The following is a 23250-nucleotide window of genomic DNA, read 5'->3' on the forward strand; positions in this document are numbered from 1 at the left end:
GGAGTACCTACGCAACCACAAATGACGTAGCGTGAATGGAGACAATAGGCTTGGTTTAAGACAATGAAATAATAATCAAACTTCAATAAGAGGAGCATCTAACTTCAATAATATACAGTCGCAACCATATATCAGAGAATTAACGCATCATAGATATCCAGTGGCCTTTACCTTGAAAATTAACAGGGTTCAACTGCTTGCCATGGGAAACGAGTATAAAAAGATCGATGATTCCTTGGTGAAATATCCTGTCCATGAGGATTTTAAGGAATTCCTAGGTGACCTTGAAAATCCATAGGGTTCAATGACTTGCCAAACCAGTAATCCCATCAATGATCATAACCTTTGACCTTGAAAATCAATTGGGTTCCACAAACATGTAAAGCATTACTATATCCTATGCAAAATGTTGCTAGATGATGAAAATAAAGATCAGGAATGTGAAATCACATTTTTGTATGTTGAATTATTTATTTCTGCTTGGAAACAGTTTTGTTAACAACCTGATTCTTTGAACATTGACATTTTCATAACTGTGAACACTTCAGCAGACTGAACACAAGAATTTGAAAATTTTAAAGGGTCCTAGTATATGCATGGATGTATTTAAAAAGCACAATGTCATCAACATAACATTCTGTGTAAAAAGTTACATTTCAAAAAGTGTATACCATATTCAATGTGAATACAATTGTACGTTTCTAGTCTTTCATGCCTTGCACAATGTGAATACAATTGTACGTTTCTAGTCTTTCATGCCTTGCACAATGTGAATACAATTGTACGTTTCTAGTCTTTCATGCCTTGCACATTGTCCATGAATATCAAAGACCCAACAACAAAGTGTAACAAATGCTGGAAACAACTGTCTAAGTAAATCAGTCTTAGTAAGATTTTGACTTTGAAAATGATTTGGCACAGGCTTTGATATATATTTTTTGTTTTCTAATCCACTTGCACATATTATGCAATGGTATCAAATGCGGACTGCGATTCTCTATGAGATTACAAAACTAATGAAATTGTCACAGCGACAGATTGTAAAAGCACTGTGTACATGAAAGCTTGCAATTATGGATAAAAAATACCTTTGGCATTAATTTAAAAACATTGGAGTTGGTATTAAACCAATAAATCAATCAAATACAATGTACTACATAACACAATACCATTAAACACTAAAAATTAACAACAAATATATATTTCAATATAAATAAATTCATTGACATTTAAAAAATTTCTTTTGTTCCTTCTGAAAGTAAAGAATATGATAAAAGTCCTCCTTCAATAAAGTGGAATCTTAATTAAATCTCAGTAATGATAATAAATGTAGCTTGACACACCCATAATTGTGATGAATACTATTAAAAAAAACAATGTACAGTCCAATACAGTTTAATCTACACCATTTCCAATACACAGAAAAACATAAATGCTGAGATCGGCTAATTAAAACCAATATACAAACAACAATTTATTCTATTTCAATAAATATTCTTAAAATAAATTTTACAAAACTGAGGTAAATATCAGTTGTGCATGCATAAATTATATCATGACAAAGATTGTATTATCACAGTCTGATGGTTAAAAACAATATAGATTGTACATTCACAAGCATGATGTACATGTACATAAGGAGTCTTTCTGACAATTACAAATTCCTTAATAGACAAAATTTATTGCAACTTAATTAGTAGACTATCACTTTACAGTTTTGTACATGTAGAATTATGCCATTTCTTTGTAAGTACCCAAATAAGATTCGGTTTCATTTCCATCCACCAAGAGAGGGGAGATAACCCAATAATACAAATCAAAGATAAAATTTTGCAATGCACATCCATTATTGCTTAATTAATTTTTGTTTTGCCCTCATTTGTACTAAAGGAACAAAACATGCTGTACAATTGGCAAGAAATTAATAGCTTTGTACATAATAAAAAAAATAACAAATACATGCAACAATCCATCAGAAATTTAGGACTAAATCGGACCATCATTAAACTCTTGGCTCTGTTTCTTGTGAAGGTCGACGGATCTTGATCTCGATGACATCAGACATCATCTGACTGGCCACAAGACTCTCTACAGATCCATGGATATCCTCCGAATCCTCTTCTTCCTCTTCCTCCTGCCCAGAGCGGTTTTCCTCCTGTGTGTCCATTTCACTGACCACCAGTTTAGCAATATCACTAATGCTGTCACTCTCGTCCAGGGAAATCTGTCGAAGACGGTGCTGGATAATGCGTTCCATTTTTCTGTGCTGTAGTTCCTCTGCGTTTTTCAGTCTTACATTTTCCACAGTCACCACATCTGACTGTTTCCTCTTTTTCTCCACATCTGTTGTCCCCTCACCGAAGAACGTCCCAGCAGATGTGGGACTTCCTGGCGGACTCTTATCAACCACACATGAAGTGTCGATTTCATCTGTTATGGTGGTGTATTCCGAACTGATAGAAGTGAGAATTGGTGTCATCTGAGAGACTGAGGCAGGTACTAGCAGGTTAGACTTATTCTGGCCGTACACAGCAGATGTTATGGAGATTCTAGGAGAGGTTGGTGGGCGGGGTACACCAGGAGATGTCCTCGTACGCGTTTCAGCATCCTTGTATGAAACGCTGCCTGCCACAACACTAGCCCCTGGCAGTCCAGTGGTCATCTGAGTGTCTGAAGCAATAATGGCTGTAGAATACACTGCTGACTGAGTTTTGTTCTTTTCAGCATCAGGAGCATGAGTTGCAGCAGTGGAAGGCATACCAGCATTGGCCAGCTCTATGTTCACACTTAATTCTGATGCAACATGTCTCCGCTGTGTTAGTGGCATGTCGTCCTTGTACTCCTCAACAGGACTAGACTCTTGTAACTGAGGAAGCAATTTCCTGTCCTTTTGACTCGCACCATGATCCACTGACTTCCGTTTGACAGGGGTGGTTTGCTGTTTGGAGTAATCAGTGAACTTTTTTAGATGTTCCTCCTTCATGGGTTTTCTAGTGTGCACTAACAATGGAGATGGAATGCTTCGCATTGTGGAGTTAGCTGCCTCATTTGGGGTGGGAGGAGAATCCTTGCCAATAGTGAAAGTAGGAGTCGCCCCATAAGAGGTTTCCTGTTCCGGGTCAATCTTTGCAGGAGAATCTGACTCGTACATTACAATGTCATTTTCTATGATGGAGTCCTGGCTCTCTAAGCTAGGTTCATGTGCCTGACTTCCAAATGATGCCCCGCTGAAATGCCTAACATTTCTGGAGAGGTAGGTCCTTAGCAATCCCAGTGTGTTGTTAGTCTGCATGGCTACCTCCTCCAGCTTGGACATTCTGTAGTCTACAGTCTGCAGTGAGAGCTTGATGGAATTCTCCTTCTGGTTGATGTCATCCATTCTCATCGTCATGTTTTCAACTCTGCAAAAGAATTGAATTACTCCATGTATTAGACCACACAACTTTCTAGAACAAGAAACATTAACTGACAGCATTCGCTGTAATAGGAATCTGCAGGGATATTATCGTGAAATACAGACTGTGTTATCAATAATAGTGATACTGTATGATTTCTGTACTGTACAATAAATACAATCAGTTATATGAGCAATCTTGGTGATATATATGATCCTCTTTTTTTAAAGTTATGGGCCAGGCACAAAGTAGAATGGAAGGAAAGATGTTGGACAGACAAACAGACAAGGTTATTTCCCTAGTACCCTAACTTGTTACAACTTTGCAGTCTCAATGCATGCATGATCCATACAGTGCTGAGTGGGGACATGCAGTGGGGCCTGAATGTTTCATCCATAGTGCTGAGTGGGGACATACAGTGGGGCCTGAACCTTTCATTTACACAGTGCTGAGTGCATGGGGACACACAGTGGGGCCTAGACCTTTCAATCATACAGTGCTGAGTGGGGCCTGAATGTTTCATTCATACAGTGCTGAGTGGGGACACACAGTGGGGCCTGAATGTTTCATCCATAGTGATGAGTGGGGACACACAGTGGGGCCAAGACCTTTCATCCATACAGTGCTGAGTGGGGTCTCATCCACACAGTGCTGAGTGGGGTATGAACCCTTCACCTAGGGGTCATTCATTTAGTACTAGGCACTCAGTGTTTAGTTGATTGCATTTTTACTATATGAACCATACAGCCTAATATCAAATTTCCAAACTAGGAATTTTACAAGTTTGACAGAGGCCTTTTTTTGCTCAAAATGACTAAGCATACAGTTTGTTTCTTAGATGTCCAGCAGTTAAGATTTTAAAGATTGCTCCACTCTTAAGATCTTGGTCTGCCTCCAGTTAGGCAAAGTAAGCAAAATTAATTATCATTGTTCTACTGACCCCATAGATGCTATATACCAAGTTTAGTAAAAATTGGCCCTTTCATAATGTAATAATACACAAGGGACCATAAAATATCACAATGGGTCATCTGGGTGACTTAAAAGTAAATACCAGGATCTAGAAGTTATAGTGACTGACTCTCTTTTAAGCTCAGTCAAGGAACTTCAGACAAAACAGTTCCAAGCATGAAACTTTACCTTTCATTGATGACTCGGATTCTTTCATCTGAAGAGGACTGAAACTTGTAATCTTTATAACGAAAGTAGTCCTCTACACACTCCTCCTCGAAATCATGTAGTTTTTCCTTGTCATCGGTTGACAAAAACAGTTCTGTAAAAGAATACAGCTGTGTTGTATTTCACAATTTTCTAAATAGCTCACTACATCCAGAAATAGTTTCTCCAATCAGTATGAATTGATTTAATTATAAAAGATATGATGATATATAATAAGTACATATGCCAAAAAGGCAAAAATATACAAATTTGGATAAAAACATGATTTTCAAAAAAAATGATTTCAACACATATGAATAAAAGATTCTGGGGGATTTGAAACTCGAGATCTGCAGTTCACCAGCCCAATGCTCTAACCACTGAGCTACGATGACAAACAAATCGATCGATGCAAATAATTTCACAAAACATTTAAATCGCCATCTTGTGACATGGTGTCATACAGAGTATAAGCTTTAGTGTAGTGAGCTACTTTAATTTTATATTTTCTTATTTCAATACTTTAAAAGATATATGTATGTCCCAAATATTCCTATCTATAAGATTTGCATCCATATACTAAGCCAAATTCTGACCCAAACTTAACATGATTTGTAAAAACCTAAATCTAAAACTAAATGAGGATGCTTGCACAATTGAGCCTTGTTGTTTCCGAAAAATTAAAGAAAAAGTTTTTTAATTCATACTCTTGTGCTAAACTTTGATCCCTGTTGTAGCTCCATCCTGATCCAAAGGGATCTGATTTGAAAACTAGAGGCTCAAGGGCTGCATCACTCACCTGAGCAGATGCATTTTCCCCAATAAGCATGTAAACCTCAAACACTTATAAAGGCCCCATCCCTGGGTTCATGTTGCAAACTAGATTTACAACAACATATAAGGGTGCTTGCACATCAATTTGACAAATGAGTTATTGCAGTTCTTGAGAAGATTATTTCTAGAGAACTTTTCTATATTAAAACCAGACTGTGGCCTTGCCCTAGACCAGTGGGGTCATGATGTGAACAAACTTAAATCTACACTATACAAGGATGCATGCATATCCATTTGATGAATTAATGCATTATGATTCTCAAGAAGAACAAGCTAGCATCTACACTACACAAAGAATTTACAGAGTATTGACTTATAGTTCTTGAGAAGATTTTTTTAAAATATGCATGTATAATCCTACATACAACTTTAATAACCTAGTATCATGACCCAACACTGACTTTAGGGGATTTGGTTTGACCAAACTTCATTTAAAGCTTTCCTGCAAGTTTTCGCTATTCACATATAGTGGCTCTGGAAGAATAGTTTTTTCAAATACCACACCCCATCTTTTATCAGTTCTGATTGAAAGTGGGTGTGTCCCTTCTTTGAAAAAATACCTTCTACCAAAAGATGATTTGTGCCAAGTTTGGTTGAAATTGGCACTGCTTTTTATGAAAAATGTGAATGTTTACAAACAGTCAGCCAACAACTTTGATCAATTTGTTTCATTTCATAGATTTAAATGTATAGATTAAATTTTTTTTTTTAATCTTTACATGCTAAAGGTAAAATTCATCATAGTCAATTCCTAGGGTCCTGATTACAAGTCATAGAATAAAATAGTAATCATAATGGTATGGAATTCAATCTTACTCAGTCCGTTGTCAAAGAAATCTCTTTTTCCTTTGCATCTGCGGATGATGTACTTGAATGTGAGGTAAATGTGGCTGATAATTGTAAAGGGTGGAGGCAAAATAGGGCGCATTTCATATTTTACAATCAATTGGTATCGCTGGAATTTCCAGATCTCCCGCGATTTAGCATTGTTTCTAATGAAGGTAGCACTGCAAAAAACAAATTACATAATATAGTAAAAATAGCATGAGCTCATTTAAAGTAAATCAATGCTTTTAAGGCATTACATTTCACTCTCTAAGAACCACAAATAAAAGTTGGATTTGATGTGGAAAAGTTATGAATGTACTGATCGGTCGCGAAAATGTTGTCACACTGATAGTTTGAACCCGGCAAGATAGTGAAATAGGGTGATTTACAGTAGCCGGCTTTTGCAGCAAACAAACATATTAGGATGTCTTAAGACTTACTTAAATCTGGCGATGAGTAGGTTTACTAGTAGAACATTTGACATGAGGAGGAAAACAAACATACAGGCTGGAGCAACCCATGACCCATATACACAGCCATTAGGGTGACGTTCCGGATCTGTACATGCTGAAATCACAATACAGAATATCAATGTACTCAATCTTTATCAATGATTTGTAATTAGAATTTTTTTTTAGACTTCTGGTAAACAATTTTTTTTAATTCAAATATCTCGGTGAAAATCTCCCTATGAAAATCATAACTTTCAAATATTTGTTTCTAAAAATTTTTGCAAAGATTTATACAAATCTACAAACACAATGCCAAAGAAAACAATTATGAAATGAAAATGGAGACCTACTGTCTATTTCATCAGCAAACAACTCTCCGTAGATCATCCAGTAGGGGTAAAAGAACATGTTTCTAACCAGGAACCACGACGGTTCCTCGTCCTGAAAGTGTACCGCTTGACGGATGATTCCGAAACTCATCACAACCAACAGCATTATAATCAGGAAATAGGACATGTCCCTCAGCTGCAAGAAAAATCCCCAACTGAAGTAAACTGACCCATACAAAAATATTAACAGATACAATACTCTTTCATGCAAACTCAGTTTCAGCAATTCCATGATGTCATTCCCAAGTAAGGACAAACTAGCAGAATTGTTATCAAATTCACTGTATCATGTCACAGTTTTAGTGCTGGAAATCAGATCACATTAGTTATAGCAAATTACAGTTTTGCAAAACAAATTTTCACTCCCAACAAGTTTGCTACACAGTTTGACTATCTAATTAAATTCAAAGAATGGTGGTCCCACACTTCACTGAAAACAGTCACAATAAAGAATGAGAATGTTGAATATGGAGCTGTAAAAACATTGCAAAGTTTAGGGTCAGATTAAAGTTCCTGTAACAGAGAAAGAGTTAATAACACCTGTCAAGGCCATGTTTGTACAAGGCTCCAAAATCCAGTTTTGCTGCTAAGATATGGTCAATAAAAGCTTTTTCTGATACTGATGTTCTCTCAATGAATAGGGTCATGCCACATTGTTAGGTCATATGTTATCTTTCAGTGTCTAATATTTCTTGTTACAAATTTACAACCTTGAACTTCAACAAAAGGTCATTGTTTAGTATATCAAAATTGGTGAAGTTTTTTAGACAAGATAATGTATGGACAGACAATAGTACAATTGTGCCCCACTTTCCTGCTATTTCTATACATGTTCTACACCAGAATTTCATTCTGCTTCCTTCTGAACAAAGTGAATGCTCACCAGCTTTCCTATAATTTTGACATATGGCCCCAAATACTGGTTGACTGACAAAATCTCCAGTATTCGGATGTAGAAGAACACAATGTTTAGGGTGTAGATTATTCTAGCTGCTTTCCTCGTTTCATCAAACATTCGCAGCCCAACTGCTGTAGAAAACATCAGAATTGCCACCATGTCCCAAATATTCCAATACTGAATGAAGAACACCCGCAACTTAAGGCTGAGTTTAACAGGTTCTGAGGCCACCACCTGAAACAATTATACCATGTGTAATAAAAACATTCACATCATTTTAATCAAAAAATCAGATCACAAAATTAGGATCCCTGAAACCATGCTAATTAAATGCTACATTTTCTCCTCACACTTTCATACAATCAGTTTGATAAATTGCATGGAAATCAATATTATATATTGTGATGGAGTGAACCTGCTCAATAATTTTCTAAATCACTCGGTTTCATTGCTGAGACACACCAGTAAGATTTTTATTATACTTTACTACAGTGCATCATTAAACATTGTATGATGCATCTTTACATCAATACTGGCAAACATTTACCATTAAGAACAGTGCACACACGACAACAAACCTTTCATTATACATTGAATACCTTAAAACGATGAATCAGCTATATTTATGGACAAATACATATGATTTTTTTTTTTCACGAGAATAAATATTGCGCATATTTTATCATTCATACCCATGGACAAGTACATGTATAAATATGATTTTTTTCCAACCAACAAAAATTTGTTTATGATATAAAAAAGGATGGTGTGTGTGTGAGTATCAGTAGAGTTGTTGAATTAGTTCTGACCATTCACAAGAAACATGTCCGGATGACCGATCCCAATGCCTGGAATAAAGTCCAGCTTCTCCTCACATTCTCTATCGTCCCCGTCAACCTAACAAATTTTCACCATCAGTCAGCGAAAAATCTAATGACTAATACTATCTGTGAATTTTACATACTACTCAATCATTTTCCTTTAGCTAACATATAATCATAAGCTATGTGGTGGGTTTTTTTCCAGTCCAGTGCAATTTTCAAGAAGAAATATCTTTGTATGCACCACATATTCATTTTGTAATACACCACCTTGGAAACAATTTATTAACATCATTTATCAATGAAACAATTTGATTAACAGCCTAACATTCCTTCTATTCTGCAGTGAGCTTCCTTCACAACCACTACAAACCCCCACCCTATGAATCCATTACCATCTTCAATGAATTATACAAAAATTGATATCGACGATGTAGTAACTGCAGACTGAAACTTCTGAACCAAGATAAACTCTATCACACCGAGATAACCCAATGAAAAATCTTCATATGACATCACCGACATCTTCACACAGAAAAAACAAACCCTTCAGCCTAATAGTAACATATTGGTCACGTATAGATTACTTGTCTAGCCTTTTATGTGGGAATGTTTTTAAACATCGCCGCTCATCAAGTTGGACAATAGCACATCAGTTTAAACACACATGGTAATGTCTTGCGTAAATAATAAGCTTTTAGAGTCCATCAACTGATCGAATTCTCCACACACCCCTACTCTTGATTTGGTCATCAGAAAACTTTCACACAAACAAATGATACTTGTAACATACTATAAAAACCACAGATCAATATTGGCCATTTTTCACCTTATGTTATCATCATTACATGTTTTCTTCCACATTTCCTTGTACCTTAAAAGAAATAACTATATTGAAATTGGAGATGAATTAGCTGTTGATTCAATGTATGTTACAAAAAGGCAATAATTTCCTGTGAATCATTCATCATCCAATTCTTCAATGACTTGCAAATAATAGAACAGTTTGCATATCACTTTCTGAGAAAACAAGCTAGAGACTCCCAAGAGCCTGAGTCACTCAACTAGATATCTATTTCTCTCATAGTAGGGGCAGTTTGTAACACTGTCAATCCTTCTTTGTAAATATAATAGACAAACTGAAGACCATGTAGAATTACTGACATTATTGAAGTCAATATGATGCTTTAGCCTCCCGAGAACTACAATATTCACCGAGCCTGAAGGTTAAAATGAATAGGGTACTTAGAAGTTAGTTATTAAAGCATATTGTCTGAGAGAGTGTCAATAATTGTTCCATTTATAATTGAATAAATTCTAGAACAATGAAATTGGCTACTAGTGCTTACAACACCATACCTGGCCACCCATTGTGTATATAGTTACAATGCAAGACCTATAGATATAGTCAAAAATGGTTAGAGACACAAGATTTTGTTTATTATGACTAAATAATTTAAAACTTTACTAGAACTTACCAAATGTTACCTGATTGGTAATCTTTAAATCAGGTTCGATGTTGCTAGAATTCAATAATTGTTAATCCAGTTTGTGATAGAAGTCCCCCTTTCATAACAATTATATGCAAGACCTAGTCAAAAGTGAGTAGCAACAACCAATAAATAATAATCAGTCACATCAACCTGGAAATTCCAACATTTAATTTTGGTCCGAGGTTGGAGAAATTAAATGTTATATTCCCCTCGAAAGAACATGTAGGTGAACATAAAGTTTTATTTTTTCTAGTTTCTTGGATCTTAGCCAATCAGAAAGCTTGGATTTATTCAATCATAAAATAAAAGCTACTGTAGACCTTATAACCAACTGAGCAAATCAAAACAAAATAAAAAGAAAATATCATATTGCAGTATTGCACCATTTTCGCTAGTCTTGAATTTGTTGCGGCAATTCATTTTATCGTGCTCAAGGATGAATTAAGTTCATTGATTTGTACCACACAAATTAAAATTAAAAACAAAATAAAACATTTGAATACCACAAAAGTCTACAGTGTAGCCAACTGAAATAGTAATCTAACACAAAAATGGTCAAACACTTCACTGAACATAATAATAGTTTATTGAAATTTTGTTTAATTTGATTTATTCTTCTACTTAACAGCTCCATGATAATCAATATTTATTGTTTTCCAATAAATTCAACCCATTAAGATTTTTCACAGAGTAAAAGTTAACCAAACAGTTATAAATGACTGAATTTAGAATTGCAATGTTGACCGTGGAGATAACCTTTTCTCATGAGTAACCCTTGGAGTCATACTATTCATTTTCGTAATTCAATGCAAAGTCATGTTTTATAAAATTACATTCATTGCCTTTTCTAGGATCCTCGAGTAAAGGTTAAAAGTTCAACACACTAAAATAAAATTGAAAAATGAATTCCCTTATATTGCACAACAATTGTTTTGTAATATACTATCAATTTAATGATTAGAGTACTGAAATTTAATGTTTGTATGATTTACACTGCTGCTGCCGACTGCTATTGGAAACTGAAATGACTTAAAAGCCTGGATATTGAAGACAAACAGAAATAAATCAGAACATATCTGCCCTATTTGCAGTGGACTTGGGAATCTAATCTTTACCAATATTCTAGGACCAACAGTGCATTAGACACTTTCGTAGGAGTTGACAGGAACTGCAAGCCACACTTCTCACTTTCAAAATTAATAAAGGGCTTGGAGTGATGCTGTTTTAAAATTAAATTCTGTGAAGAACCTGAAAATTGCTGATAAAACCAAAGAACAAAATGGATTTATTGTCTTGGAAAATGTGGATTTTCATAATATAGTTAATTATGTACTCAGTAAGAAATGATTTCCTGGACTAGTTATTCTGAAGACAAGTTTTGCAGCCTTGATTCTATTTCTTGGACACACCATCTCCCCAGCCATTATGGATGAAATGAAGAACAACACTGAATCTTTCTTTGACAACTGGACAGGAAATGCTAATGAAACCAAACATTCCTTTTCAAGTAACCTGAAATCTGAGCCTCTCTACGTTTTAGCAACAGATTTAATACGGTATTGCCTCCCTATCATCATATTTGTTGGAACCTTTGGGAATGTCTTGAGTTTTCTGATTATGGTACAGAGGGAGATGAGACAGACGTCCACCTTCTTCTACCTTGCCACGTTGGCTGTTGCAGATACTGTCGTTTTGTACTTGAGTGCCTTCAAGACCTGGATCACTGTGCTCACGGGGTTTGAACTGCTACATCAGAATCCTGCTTCTTGCAAGATCCTGATTTTTCTTACCCAGTTTTGTGTCCACTTCTCTGCCTGGCTGATCGTGGCTGTGACTGTGGAACGCTTTCTTGCTGTGTGGTTTCCCCTAAGAGCCACAACAATGTGCAGTTTGGCCCGCGCAAAGTTTGTGACAGTCGTAATCGCCATGGTTTTCTTTTTAATTAACAGCCATGTTTTCTGGACAGCAGAACTCCGTACTTTCCGGAATGGTCAGGTAAAATGCATGCCGTATGCGTATGAGAACGTTGCTTGTAAAGTATTTCCCTGGATTTACCTCGTTCTATATTCCTTCCTACCTGTTTTAGTATTGCTTTTATTCAACACTCTGATCATTGTAAGCCTTATCAAGAACAAACCTTTGTTTCAAGCCATGACCAAAACTGACCAACAAATGCGGTATGATCATCAGAAACTTGCCGTCTGCTTATTAGTAATTTCATTCACTTGGATCATTACAACCATGCCTAGACCAATTTACCCACTCTTTATGAAGAAACCAAAAACCATTGAAGAACAAGCTGGAACAGTACTTGTGCGAACACTGTGCTTCATTTTAATGTATGTCAACCATGCTGTGAATTTTTTCATCTATGGACTGACGGGGCAGAGATTTAGGATGGAGCTGAGGCGTTTCTTGTGTCGCGTTCACCTGCGGAAACAGCAGCCCAAGCCAAGACTAACATTTAAATCAAGTGGGAGTGGTTCTGGTCAGGAGAGTTCATTTCCTCTTGTGAGCACACCTCAGACAGAGATGGCTACCTTTGCTTGAGAAACATTAGTTGTGTACCAGTGTTTATTGTGTAATATCTATTTAGTGAATGTGCAAAAATGCAATGTACGTATACAATTTTGTTTTATCCTTTCAGACTGAAATATTTAATTACATGATATCAGATGATCTGACAATTCATAAAGTTTATAGTGAATTTCTGCACAAACGTTTTAAATGTGTGTCAGATACAACTTTCCAGCATCGCTTCACTAACAGGACAATTCTTAAATATGCTTTCTGTGTCTGTGTAACAAATTATTGGTGAGGATCCATGCGAGCATGAAGAAATTGGCCAATGTATTCAATAAAGTGATCTGTATCTTATCAGTTGGTAATTTTTGCTGCATAAATAGGGTTTATTTTGTTGTGAGCATGCATATTTGTGACATCATCTAATAAAGCACTTCTAAAATCATCAAATTGTACATAATTTGTAAAAAGTTTATAACAAGTCAAAAACAGTCTTTGATTTTATCCTACAATATGTAACAAGCCCGAAACAGTCTCTAATTTATCCTTACGACACCACAGTGGTCGGGAGAGTGAATTCTTATGACCAATCATCAAGCTTTTCTTTTGATTGAGGACACTTGTTACAAACAATATAACTGGATATTTGGGTTGATATATAGTGGTTGTAATTATTATGTGGAGATGTCACTGACCTCAATGATGTTAAATTGTGAAGTCTACTTAGTAAATTCTGAAATAACACTTATCAAGCAAGAAAAAAAACCACCACTTATTTATTTTTATAAATTTCTATATTATCTTTTTTTTAAAAACAAAACCCCATCATGCACATATCAAATAAAGAACAGTTCACCAGCACAAACTCATGAAAAACCTGTTCCTTTGGAAAGATTTTTTTTCATTTCTAAGAAAATCAGGAGTCATATGCATAATAATTTTAAGAATTTTCTTAAGTATATTCTTAGCTAAAGTAAGATTCTTAAGTTCCATAGCATAGTATCTTAAGGCAACCATGACTTGCACAATTGCTGGCACACTTTGATTTCTGTTGGTCAAAGGCATAATGTCATTTTGAATTAAATCTGTTATAAATTCAATTCCTTCCTGATCAAATCTAAATCTATGCTGCAGTTCAGCTGCTGTCATTGATTCTAAGGGATTAATTTGAGGATTAAATGTTCTCTGCTTTCTGTCAGCCATTTTGTTCTTGCTTAGCAATATGCTTAAGAACTTAAGACAAGTAAAGACCATGCTTAACTTTAAGCATATACTAAGCATATACTTAAGAGTTACTTCTGTCATAGGGCCACAAGATTTTAGCGTAACCCACATCGCTACCACAAAGTGTACCAAGTAATAAGTATTACCAATGTACAAAATTCCAGAGTTCCCTGAATGCTACCCCAATATTCATCCACCCCTTAACGCTGTGTACACAAGACATGGAGGATATTTCCTTTGTGCGGATATCCACCAGATGCTCTTCTAAAACTCTCTGACAATCCCAGCTTTTCTTATCAAATATCAATATTTCAAAATGCAAAAACAACTGAAAGTCTGACGTAAGCTAATTTTAGTTACGTCAATGACGTTAGGTACAGCGTTTCATGTACAAATCATCTTGTACAATAGCCAAGAGCAATAGATTATCGCAATTCACCTTTGAATTAGAACGCTTTACCCGATATAGTATTGCGTTGTGTGACGACACAATTGAATGAGACGATTGAACAATTTGAATGACATGTTTGATGTACAGTACACGACACGAGTTTTATGCGTGTTCCACGCAACGCGGTGGAACAAATTTGCCCCAAACACGGTGGACCTTTAAAATTGTCGGCACCTTTGAAGTCCTATTTTTCCGCGCGAGCTAGACATTGAAGTCCACGGAGGATCTCCGTGGATGCCACCTGTACCTCCGTCGATGCCACCGTGTACCTCCGTGTGATAAAACAAAGAAATAATTTCCGAAGTGATTCACCCAAAAAACCTTTTCGCTTGGCCAGTATGCATGCCCCCACCCCATTACTTATTTAGAAATTAGCTATAAATCATTCAATTCTTGTAATTGTTGTTTAATGATACGTTGGTGTTTTCGGTACATATCCGTATGTAGACTTCCCTGCAGACGTTCACATCTTTTTATGAAACGCCCAAATTCTCGACATCCTGTATATAAACACCTGTGTTATTCCTACCACTCGTCGGTACATTGTTTCACGGCACGTGCAGCACAATTTCACCAAATAAAAGAAGGGTCATGAACAACGACAATCACATGCCAGTAATTTCAATTTGATAAATAGCAGTTCAAAGAAATGTGTACCATGAGCAATGGTTTATTTTTACGTAAAGTTTTCATTGTTACAGTAATTAGGAATACATGTATGTGATTAAGGTCAGCTATATACATGTACATGTTTACAATGGATATGAATTTCATTATGTACTCAACTGTGAAGCAATGTGAGCAAAGAATCAAATTTTCATCACTTAAACAAATAAAAATTAAAAATATCTTTACTTTTAAACAAATCTTTAGAAAACTCCGTACTTTCATTTAGAAAATAATAAAATAAAATGTGCTCTCCTACCTAGAATGCCCATACTTCACATTAATAATAACACGTTTTTTTTGTTTTGTTTTTTTAGTTTTTTTCTTCTAACTTGATAAATACTTTATTACACGCATGTATTATTTACTAAGTGTATATATAACAGCCTTTTGTCTTTATATTTTTGTATACCATTGCATAATGGTGATGAGATCCAATAAACTGAATTGAGTACATGTAGTCTTAAACATCACAAAGTATAGAGTTTACAACGATTGAAATAAAAATGCAGACGTTTTCTCGTTTATTCAGTAACTCAATAACTTGCGCGTCTTCTGAATGAAAGTTGTAAAATAAACGTACTAGGTTTTGGTCAGTTATAACATAATACGGGGGTAAAATTCATCTAATCTCCGCTAGCAATGGGTTTTGAGTCAACTGTGCCTTCGTGGACGAATAATCTCGGCTAGCGAAGATGGAAAAAAAAGCCTAGATAGTCCGCTTGCATTAACATGTATTATATATGAAGGTGAAATCGAAGAATTATCCAGTAAATCCAATGATGTTGCAGTATATATAGCAGGTATTTATTTTATTTTTGACTGAGAGGGAGATATACAGCTAAGCACGTAACATCGTTTTAGAAGGGGGGGGGGGGGGGGGCTCATTCATTAGTCCTAACCCGGACCAGCCGAAATATTTAACATGTAAAGAAAACAAAATGGGAAATTAAAAAAAATATCAGAATGAAAGGGGATGGATAATTAATCAGAAAGAAATTGTACTTTCAAGATTTATACTGAACGTATTAAACTTCCCGTATCTGCATACATTCATGAATGCTTACCAATGCTCTCTCTCTCTCTCTCTTGCTTTCATTATCTAATGCATCTAAAGATTTAATTAAAGATTTTAATAATCGATAGCGTATATGAATAAAATCAAATAATCATTAAGTCATTTCTCTTTATATTGATATTAGTTGTTTTTTTTCATGATTTACATCCTTAGATATTGATTACAAGCACGTAGAATCGGAGAAGAACTTGAAAGTTAAGGATTTAGCCTCGTAGCTTGTAGCGACCTACCCACTGCACGATTTAAGAAATTGAAATCGGAAGGGGAAATTGAGACAGTTACACAACTTAACCGGCAACATACCCCTTCTGATACATTGAAAAATATAAGTAATGTTAGTATGGGGCTCTATAAAGTTCAATCTGCAGTTTGGTCATACTTCGTCATTCAATAACTTATTCAAAATTTTAAAAAATGTTTGTCGGGTTAGCGGTACTATGATGTATGACTATAACAATGACCTGTGTATAACTTGTATATTCCATGCAAATTCGAAGGGGTTTTCGCCTCAGTAGAACAATGGGGGTCAGCTAATCCGTGTATTTGAAATCAACAGAAGTGCTTAGCTTCTTGCGGAAAGTGTAAAATATATTGGGTCGGCGCAAGATACCCGTGATCTTAGACTAGATCTGATATCGCGCCGACCCAATATATTTCACACTTTTCATGAGAAGTCAAAACCCAAACTAGCTAACCGTAATTTAGTTATACTGTGACAAATACCCTAGGAATTTGCATGGTATATACTTATTATACAAAAATCATTGCATTATCCAGACACTCCCGATGAACATTTTTTTTAATGAAAACCTCTATCAAAGTACATCGAACATAAGTCTCCGTCAAATGTAATGAACTCGGGATTTTAAAAATAAATCATTCGTTGGTTTGTATTTTTGCTTCTATTAATTACGTAATAAATTAATTCCAATTTGTTAATCATCGACAATGCTCTGATTTCTATATTGGATCAAGTTATATTTGTCAGGATGCATATTAACACAATATGATGGAAGTAATTATGTTAAACAGCGCATTTGTCAGAGAGAGAGAGAGAGAGAGAGAGAGAGAGAGAGAGAGAGAGCACATCGGTAATTATTAAATATCCCTATCACATGTTGTACATGTATGTTTTTCATTTACTGAATATACTAATTCGCATTCAAAACAGGAATTGCCTGCAAGTACGCATTATTTAAACATAGAATTAAAGAATATTTTAATAAAGAAAGAAGACTAAAAGAAAAAAAAATTAAAAACCGGGTTTTCTTAAAAACATAATATGTAGTGTTTGGTATCGTTGGAATTGGCTCAAAATGCTGAAAAACAATATAAGTATCAGGGGGGAAAATATTGACATTTTTTCTTTTCTTAAAATTCCACCCTTATCTTGATTAATTGGCCTGCGGCACATTTTCCCATCTCCCGCAAGGCGCCCGTGGCCAGAACAAAGCTCTTAGCAGCTGTGTGTATTCGCAAATAACACACACCGTGGAACACGGAGGACACGGTGTATCTCCGTGGATTTTCCACCGTGGTCATTCCACGGTGGGGTGTATAAAACTCGTGTCGTGTACTGTAATACAACAAGAGTTTTCATTGGCCGATTACAGCCCGCCCACTTTCTCGAGCGGATTCAGTGTTGCTGGAGAACTGTACATAGCTCTCTGAAAAGATCCACCTCTTATAAAAACCTTCGATTTACGGGTCACAAAAAGCAGCGGACGGTTGAGGCCTGAAATCGGTGTATTCTTGTGTTGCTGTCTCATAAACTCAATATAAAAAAATCTTAACACATTTTCCTACTATATACTTGCGTCCAAACATACCTTCAAATATTCATTAAAGCCACACACCACCCGAAAACTCGCAGCTTCAAATGATTTCATTTGTTGACGTAGCCATGTTAGGTAGCCGGTCAATTCGAACTCATGCTATTGGTATCTATTCATAAAATCGGTTGTAAGTTATGTATTCGCTCTTCATTTATTATCAACACGAATAATTAATAGAAATTAAAACATTTTTGTACCAATTTTTGTAATTAGGTAAAATAAGCTCTAGATGAACGAAAATGCTACATAAGCCCATTAGATGGAGATCGGCCGGCGCGGCCGCTCATGACTAGTGAAAGCCGCACTGCCATGAGTTTAGCTTTATGAGTAATTATCATTTAATAGGACTGGGGTGGTATATTATTTAAACAATTTAGTTAAAATATTTGTGGGGTATTAGTACACATCTAGACGCTATTGTGCCAATATGGAAATGAACCGGGATTCGAATTGACTGGCTACCTAACATGGCTACGTCTACGAACGAAATCATCAAAAGCTGTGATCGAGTTTTTGGGTCGTATGGGACTTTAATAAATATTTGAAGGTATGTTTGGACACAAGTATAGTAGGAAAATATGTTAGGAATTTTTTTATATTAAATTTATGAGACAACAACACAAGAATACAACTTTTTCTCTTTCTTCCTTTGAAGTTTTTCTCCATCTAGCATCTGGCCGTCATGTTTTCAAATGCTGACTACTCCCGTATAAGGGAATTTGGGCGGACTTATACATATGGACCAATGAGAGTTTCTGTTGCATTTCGCAATTGTATTACAAACAGATTCAATTGTGTCGTCACACAACGCAATACTATATCGGCCAAAGCGTTCTAATTCAAAGGTGAATTGCGATAATGCCAGCCGTAATCGACATTTTGAAGGATGATTAAGAATATAAATATTATGTTGTATACTATACAGTTTGAATATTATGAATACCTGTATCATATATGCATACTTCTATGATTTCAACAATATAACCGAGACAAAACTGATCATTCCTACTAAATTCAAGTCTTATTCTATTATACACTCTTCTCTCTCTCATTCTGTATTTTATTTGAGGGTATACTTTTACCCTGCTGGCACCCCCCCCCCCCCCTTTCTAAGACTTATGCCACTAGTAATAATTTCATTATTCTATACATTTGTAAATAAAACAAATAAAGGAATGGGAGAAGGATCTAGCTCGAGGTTAATCAGCATGACAAACTTCAGATTCATTCAGAATTCAAAAATCTAATTTTTATTTTGTATTCATGTTTTTTCCTGATTTGGAAAGAATTTTGCAGTGTTCAAAGATTCAGATAATTGTACTCGATCATATGCTGCCATGTAAAATTGGCAGCATTATACATTTCCAGCATGGTAATGATTTCATGGGGGGGGGGGGGGGGGGGGGGGGGGGGGGGGGGGGGGGCAGTTATTCTTTATATGTGTTACCAATGCACCATAACATTTGCATTAATCAAAGAAGTTGGTATATATATACACCAATATTTAATGAAAAACCCTATAAATTCTTAATCTCTGTTGACATGTTGAATGTTTCTAGTATTTAGACTGGCATCAAGATCTAAATGTAGACCTATATATGGCCTATGTGTTTTGATCCACTAAGAGATTGCATGGCATGACAACTTTTCTGTACTTTACCTTTAAATTCTAAATTGCTTTTTATTGAAAAACATCAATATTTACAAATTCCCTGTCCTTGCTACAGCAGATTTAAAAAAAAAATTCAAAGTAGGAGGGAATTTTATTCATCTTAAAGGTGTTTAAAGATGGTGCTGTTCCTATGTGGATCAAACAATTTCGAACATCTAAGGGATATTTATGTTATGAACAGAAAAAAATATTCTCCCGATTTGAAATAATTGATAAAAAATGTGGGTATTTGTTTTACTTGATATCAAGATTCATTTATTTTATCACTGCATCAGTTTACAGTCCATGAGATCAGCAGCATAAAATTCCATTACACCTCCACCTGTGTGTCTCATGAACTGGAGCTGGTAAAACATTCTATTAACCCGAGTACATGTATCATGTTAAATATTCAAAATAAACGCAAGATGAACATGCCCTCTCTTGTTTCTGAAGAAACAGCCATTACACAAGTTTTACTTATTCATGGAAACTGTAGAGATTATCAAAAGTGAAATTCAAAATCGTGCGTTTTTCACACCGATATTTGACATTACAATTACTGCGTTTTTCTTGGTGTTGACGTCAATGTCAGCACGTCCAGTTTTGTCAGAGAGCTGTCCATATATTTGTCTAATACATCTTTTCCAACTGACATATTTCTTGAAGATTTTAACCATAGAATAAAAAAACATTAATGAATAATGCTTTTAACTTTTTCCATTTTAAAATTGAGTGTCTATATGAACCTCCTTGATATGTTTTATTAAATATATACATCATGCATCAAATCAGTGGAATTTGGATTTTAAAATCTCTTATTTGCAAAGATAAACCCTTTTTTATTATTCTGGCAAACCAAAAAATTCACATATAAAAATGATTGAGAGCGTGTATCACTTTTTTGATGGTGAAATCTTACTTCATTAGAGGTGTTATAACAAGCCAATATTTTATACCTCAGAGCTACATACACAAAAAAAGTAGTAAAAAATTCAAGGAAGTCCAGCTTTCTGTGTTTTTATCCACTGTAACGACAAAATGCTTACCTGTCTGAATTTTTCAGTTGCCAAAGAGAAGACATAGGTCATAAGAAAGATCTCGGGCCAGGTGGGCTTGGGGTAAGTTTTGACCAGTACAACAAATGTATATGCAGCAAGGAATGCAAAGTAGGTCATCTGTAAAAAGGCATTTAATTAATCAAATACTGTAAACTTACATAAAATGACACAATCAATATTTAAAGCAATTTGTAAAGTAAACATATCACAATTATGGATTGGCTAATTCCGGAATTTTTTGTACATTCTGGTAAATGACTGCATGTACACAATAACTAACTTTAGATGTCAGATCTGCTTGCATACTAGCTACGCTGCCATCTAACGACATCGCATGAATGGTGCTTTTTGATGACAATGAATATTCACAAGACTGATATAGCCAATCACAGCACTGCTAACTTCAAAAGTTGAGAGTGTTGACTTTTCGTTTGCACATTCAGCTCTTGTATATATAAATTTGGAATAAAAGGATTTTTCACATATTAATAAAAGTTTGTAAACAGTAACACGTCACACTGCAGTTGCAAAAGACACAACAACTGTTTTACAAAATCATTAACAAGAAGAACAGGATTCTGAACGCTCACCGTATAGAACCAGAACTTGGTGATGGGTGCGTTGTAGAACTCGTAGATCTTCTTTCCAAGCCTAAGCGGACTTTTCTTTTTCTTGTTCTGCATGTGAGAGTAATCCAATGTGCTGTTGTTGTCCACCGGGCAATTTCCATTTTCCTGGACCTTCATTTGGGATGTTTCCACATTGATGTCGTCACAGTACATACTCTGTCAAATCAACAAATGGTTAAAAAGTGGTTCTCCACATTGCCATATTGTATTTTTAACATATCGGCTACATGTATTAAATATTATAATACAAATCAACAAATGGTTAAAAAGTGGTTCTCCACATTGCCATATTGTATTCTTAACATATTAGCTACATGTATTAAATACTATAATACATGTTGAAACAACATCTTTGCAAACTGAATGTGAAGAAAAATTAATTATCAAACTATTTTGATTTATATTCATATTTCCTACTTTAATATTATCATTTCATAACTTAAATTTGTTTTAGTTTTTTAACCATGCTAAATTTTGTTGTCAATGCTTCTTAGTTTCTTAAGTAATCAATAAATGTTTCTATATGTTAAAAGACATATTAAAATTAGTAGAAGAGGCTCTAATATTCCAGGAATACATACACAAAAATCAATTGCATAATTATAAATCTCATCATAATCAACATGCACATCATTCCCAAGTCAATAACAGTTACTTCCCTTTCTTGCTTCTAGGAAAACATTCATTCTACCATTCTCATGCAATTAGTAGAATTGTATCTATGTTAAGTTAAATGGTTTCCATAACCATGTAGTTCTGTAACATGGGTATGTGTACAAAATTTCATTCCTGTTTCACAGTTTGACAAATGTACTTGTGAAAGCCCCTCAACCAAACCCTGAAAGTACTACAAAATACTTTATTGAACGAGTTTGCCACCTTTGCTTTGGTGAGGGAGAGTTTAGCTTTGCCATTGGGATGTCCATTAAGGCGGGGCAGTGACTGGGAGGTAGGGATGGAGTATACACTGGGGTACTGTCAAAGAAGGAGAATACTGAAGTCAAACTCAGAGGACAAGTCTCCACATGTTGATAACACAGGCAAGATCAAGACGTGCAAAACATAAACATGGCCAAATGAACACTTTCAAAGTAAAATTGTGAAAATAAACATGGATAAATAATGAAACAAAAGTGCACAAAATAAAAAAGAACTGAAACAGAAAAATGCAAGTTACTATATACACCATGAGAAAGAGATACTTTGCAAACATGGTATGGAAGTAGGTGTTAATCTAGTAAGCCTCTTTGGCGTACCTCATTGACGTGATCATCATCCAGGGAGCTAAAGGACAGATCTTCAGTGTCACTGTCATCATCCTCCAGCTCCTCCAAATGCTCCTCCATCGTCTGAGGCATCAGCTGTAACTCCTCCTTAGTCTTAAACTCCAGGGCCATCGCATACGGGGGAATAAAGATCCCCAAAAGTACCTGTAACAGTAGCAATTCACAGCTTCAGACCCATCGCCAAAATCCCATTATCACCTATGAAATACTGTATACAGGGTTATTTTCAGCCGGTGTTATTTTCACCTGGATACGCCCCGCTTTAAATTCGCCCACACATAGTTGCGTTAAAAGAGAGATAATGGAGAGAATGGTTTCGGCCAGTCTTAAATTCACCCACTGACAACAAGAGCGAAAAGGTCAAGAATAAAACGAGGGCAAATACTTCCCTGTATACAGTGGATGGATGGATTATCTACATAGCTTGCTTTTTGATTTTTTTGCAGGGAGGGTGGCAAGTAACAGTAACTGTAACAGTAGCAATTCACAGCTTCAGAGCCATCACCAAAATCCCATTATCACCTTTGAAATAATGTATACAGGGTTATTTTCAGCCTGTGTTTATTTTCACCTGGATA

The 23250-nt window shown here is 35.5% G+C and overlaps 2 protein-coding genes across 7 annotated transcripts in view; one reads left to right on the plus strand and one right to left on the minus strand.

Moving 5' to 3' along the window:
* Positions 1 to 451: 451 nt before the first annotated feature.
* Positions 452 to 23250, minus strand: part of LOC125649650 (transient receptor potential cation channel subfamily M member 1-like) — a 119654-nt gene continuing 96855 nt past the window's right edge. For 5 of the 6 annotated variants that reach the window (XM_048877321.2, XM_048877320.2, XM_048877322.2 and 2 more), the window contains 10 exons: positions 22643 to 22816; positions 22266 to 22361; positions 21348 to 21542; positions 20746 to 20874; positions 7940 to 8188; positions 7018 to 7192; positions 6656 to 6782; positions 6204 to 6394; positions 4536 to 4668; positions 452 to 3401 (listed from right to left, as the gene is read on the minus strand). In XM_048877321.2, the coding sequence (XP_048733278.2) occupies positions 2003 to 3401; positions 4536 to 4668; positions 6204 to 6394; positions 6656 to 6782; positions 7018 to 7192; positions 7940 to 8188; positions 20746 to 20874; positions 21348 to 21542; positions 22266 to 22361; positions 22643 to 22816 (2868 nt within the window). In that variant the 3' untranslated portion in view covers positions 452 to 2002. The remainder of the gene's footprint in view (positions 3402 to 4535; positions 4669 to 6203; positions 6395 to 6655; positions 6783 to 7017; positions 7193 to 7939; positions 8189 to 20745; positions 20875 to 21347; positions 21543 to 22265; positions 22362 to 22642; positions 22817 to 23250) is intronic. The other variant, XM_048877319.2, reaches the window with a different exon arrangement.
* LOC125649668 (growth hormone secretagogue receptor type 1-like) lies at positions 10367 to 13241 on the plus strand. The gene has a single exon (XM_048877360.2). It carries the CDS (start codon positions 11694 to 11696, stop codon positions 12816 to 12818), a length of 1125 nt encoding a protein of 374 aa, XP_048733317.2. The 5' UTR covers positions 10367 to 11693; the 3' UTR covers positions 12819 to 13241.

This window comes from Ostrea edulis, chromosome 5 (genome assembly GCF_947568905.1).
Source record: "Ostrea edulis chromosome 5, xbOstEdul1.1, whole genome shotgun sequence".
NCBI lineage: Eukaryota > Metazoa > Mollusca > Bivalvia > Ostreida > Ostreidae > Ostrea > Ostrea edulis.

Coding starts and splice junctions, on each gene's coding strand:
- LOC125649668 (XM_048877360.2), top strand. CDS start 11,694: ATGGATGAAATGAAGAACAACACTGAATCTTTCTTTGACAACTGGACA.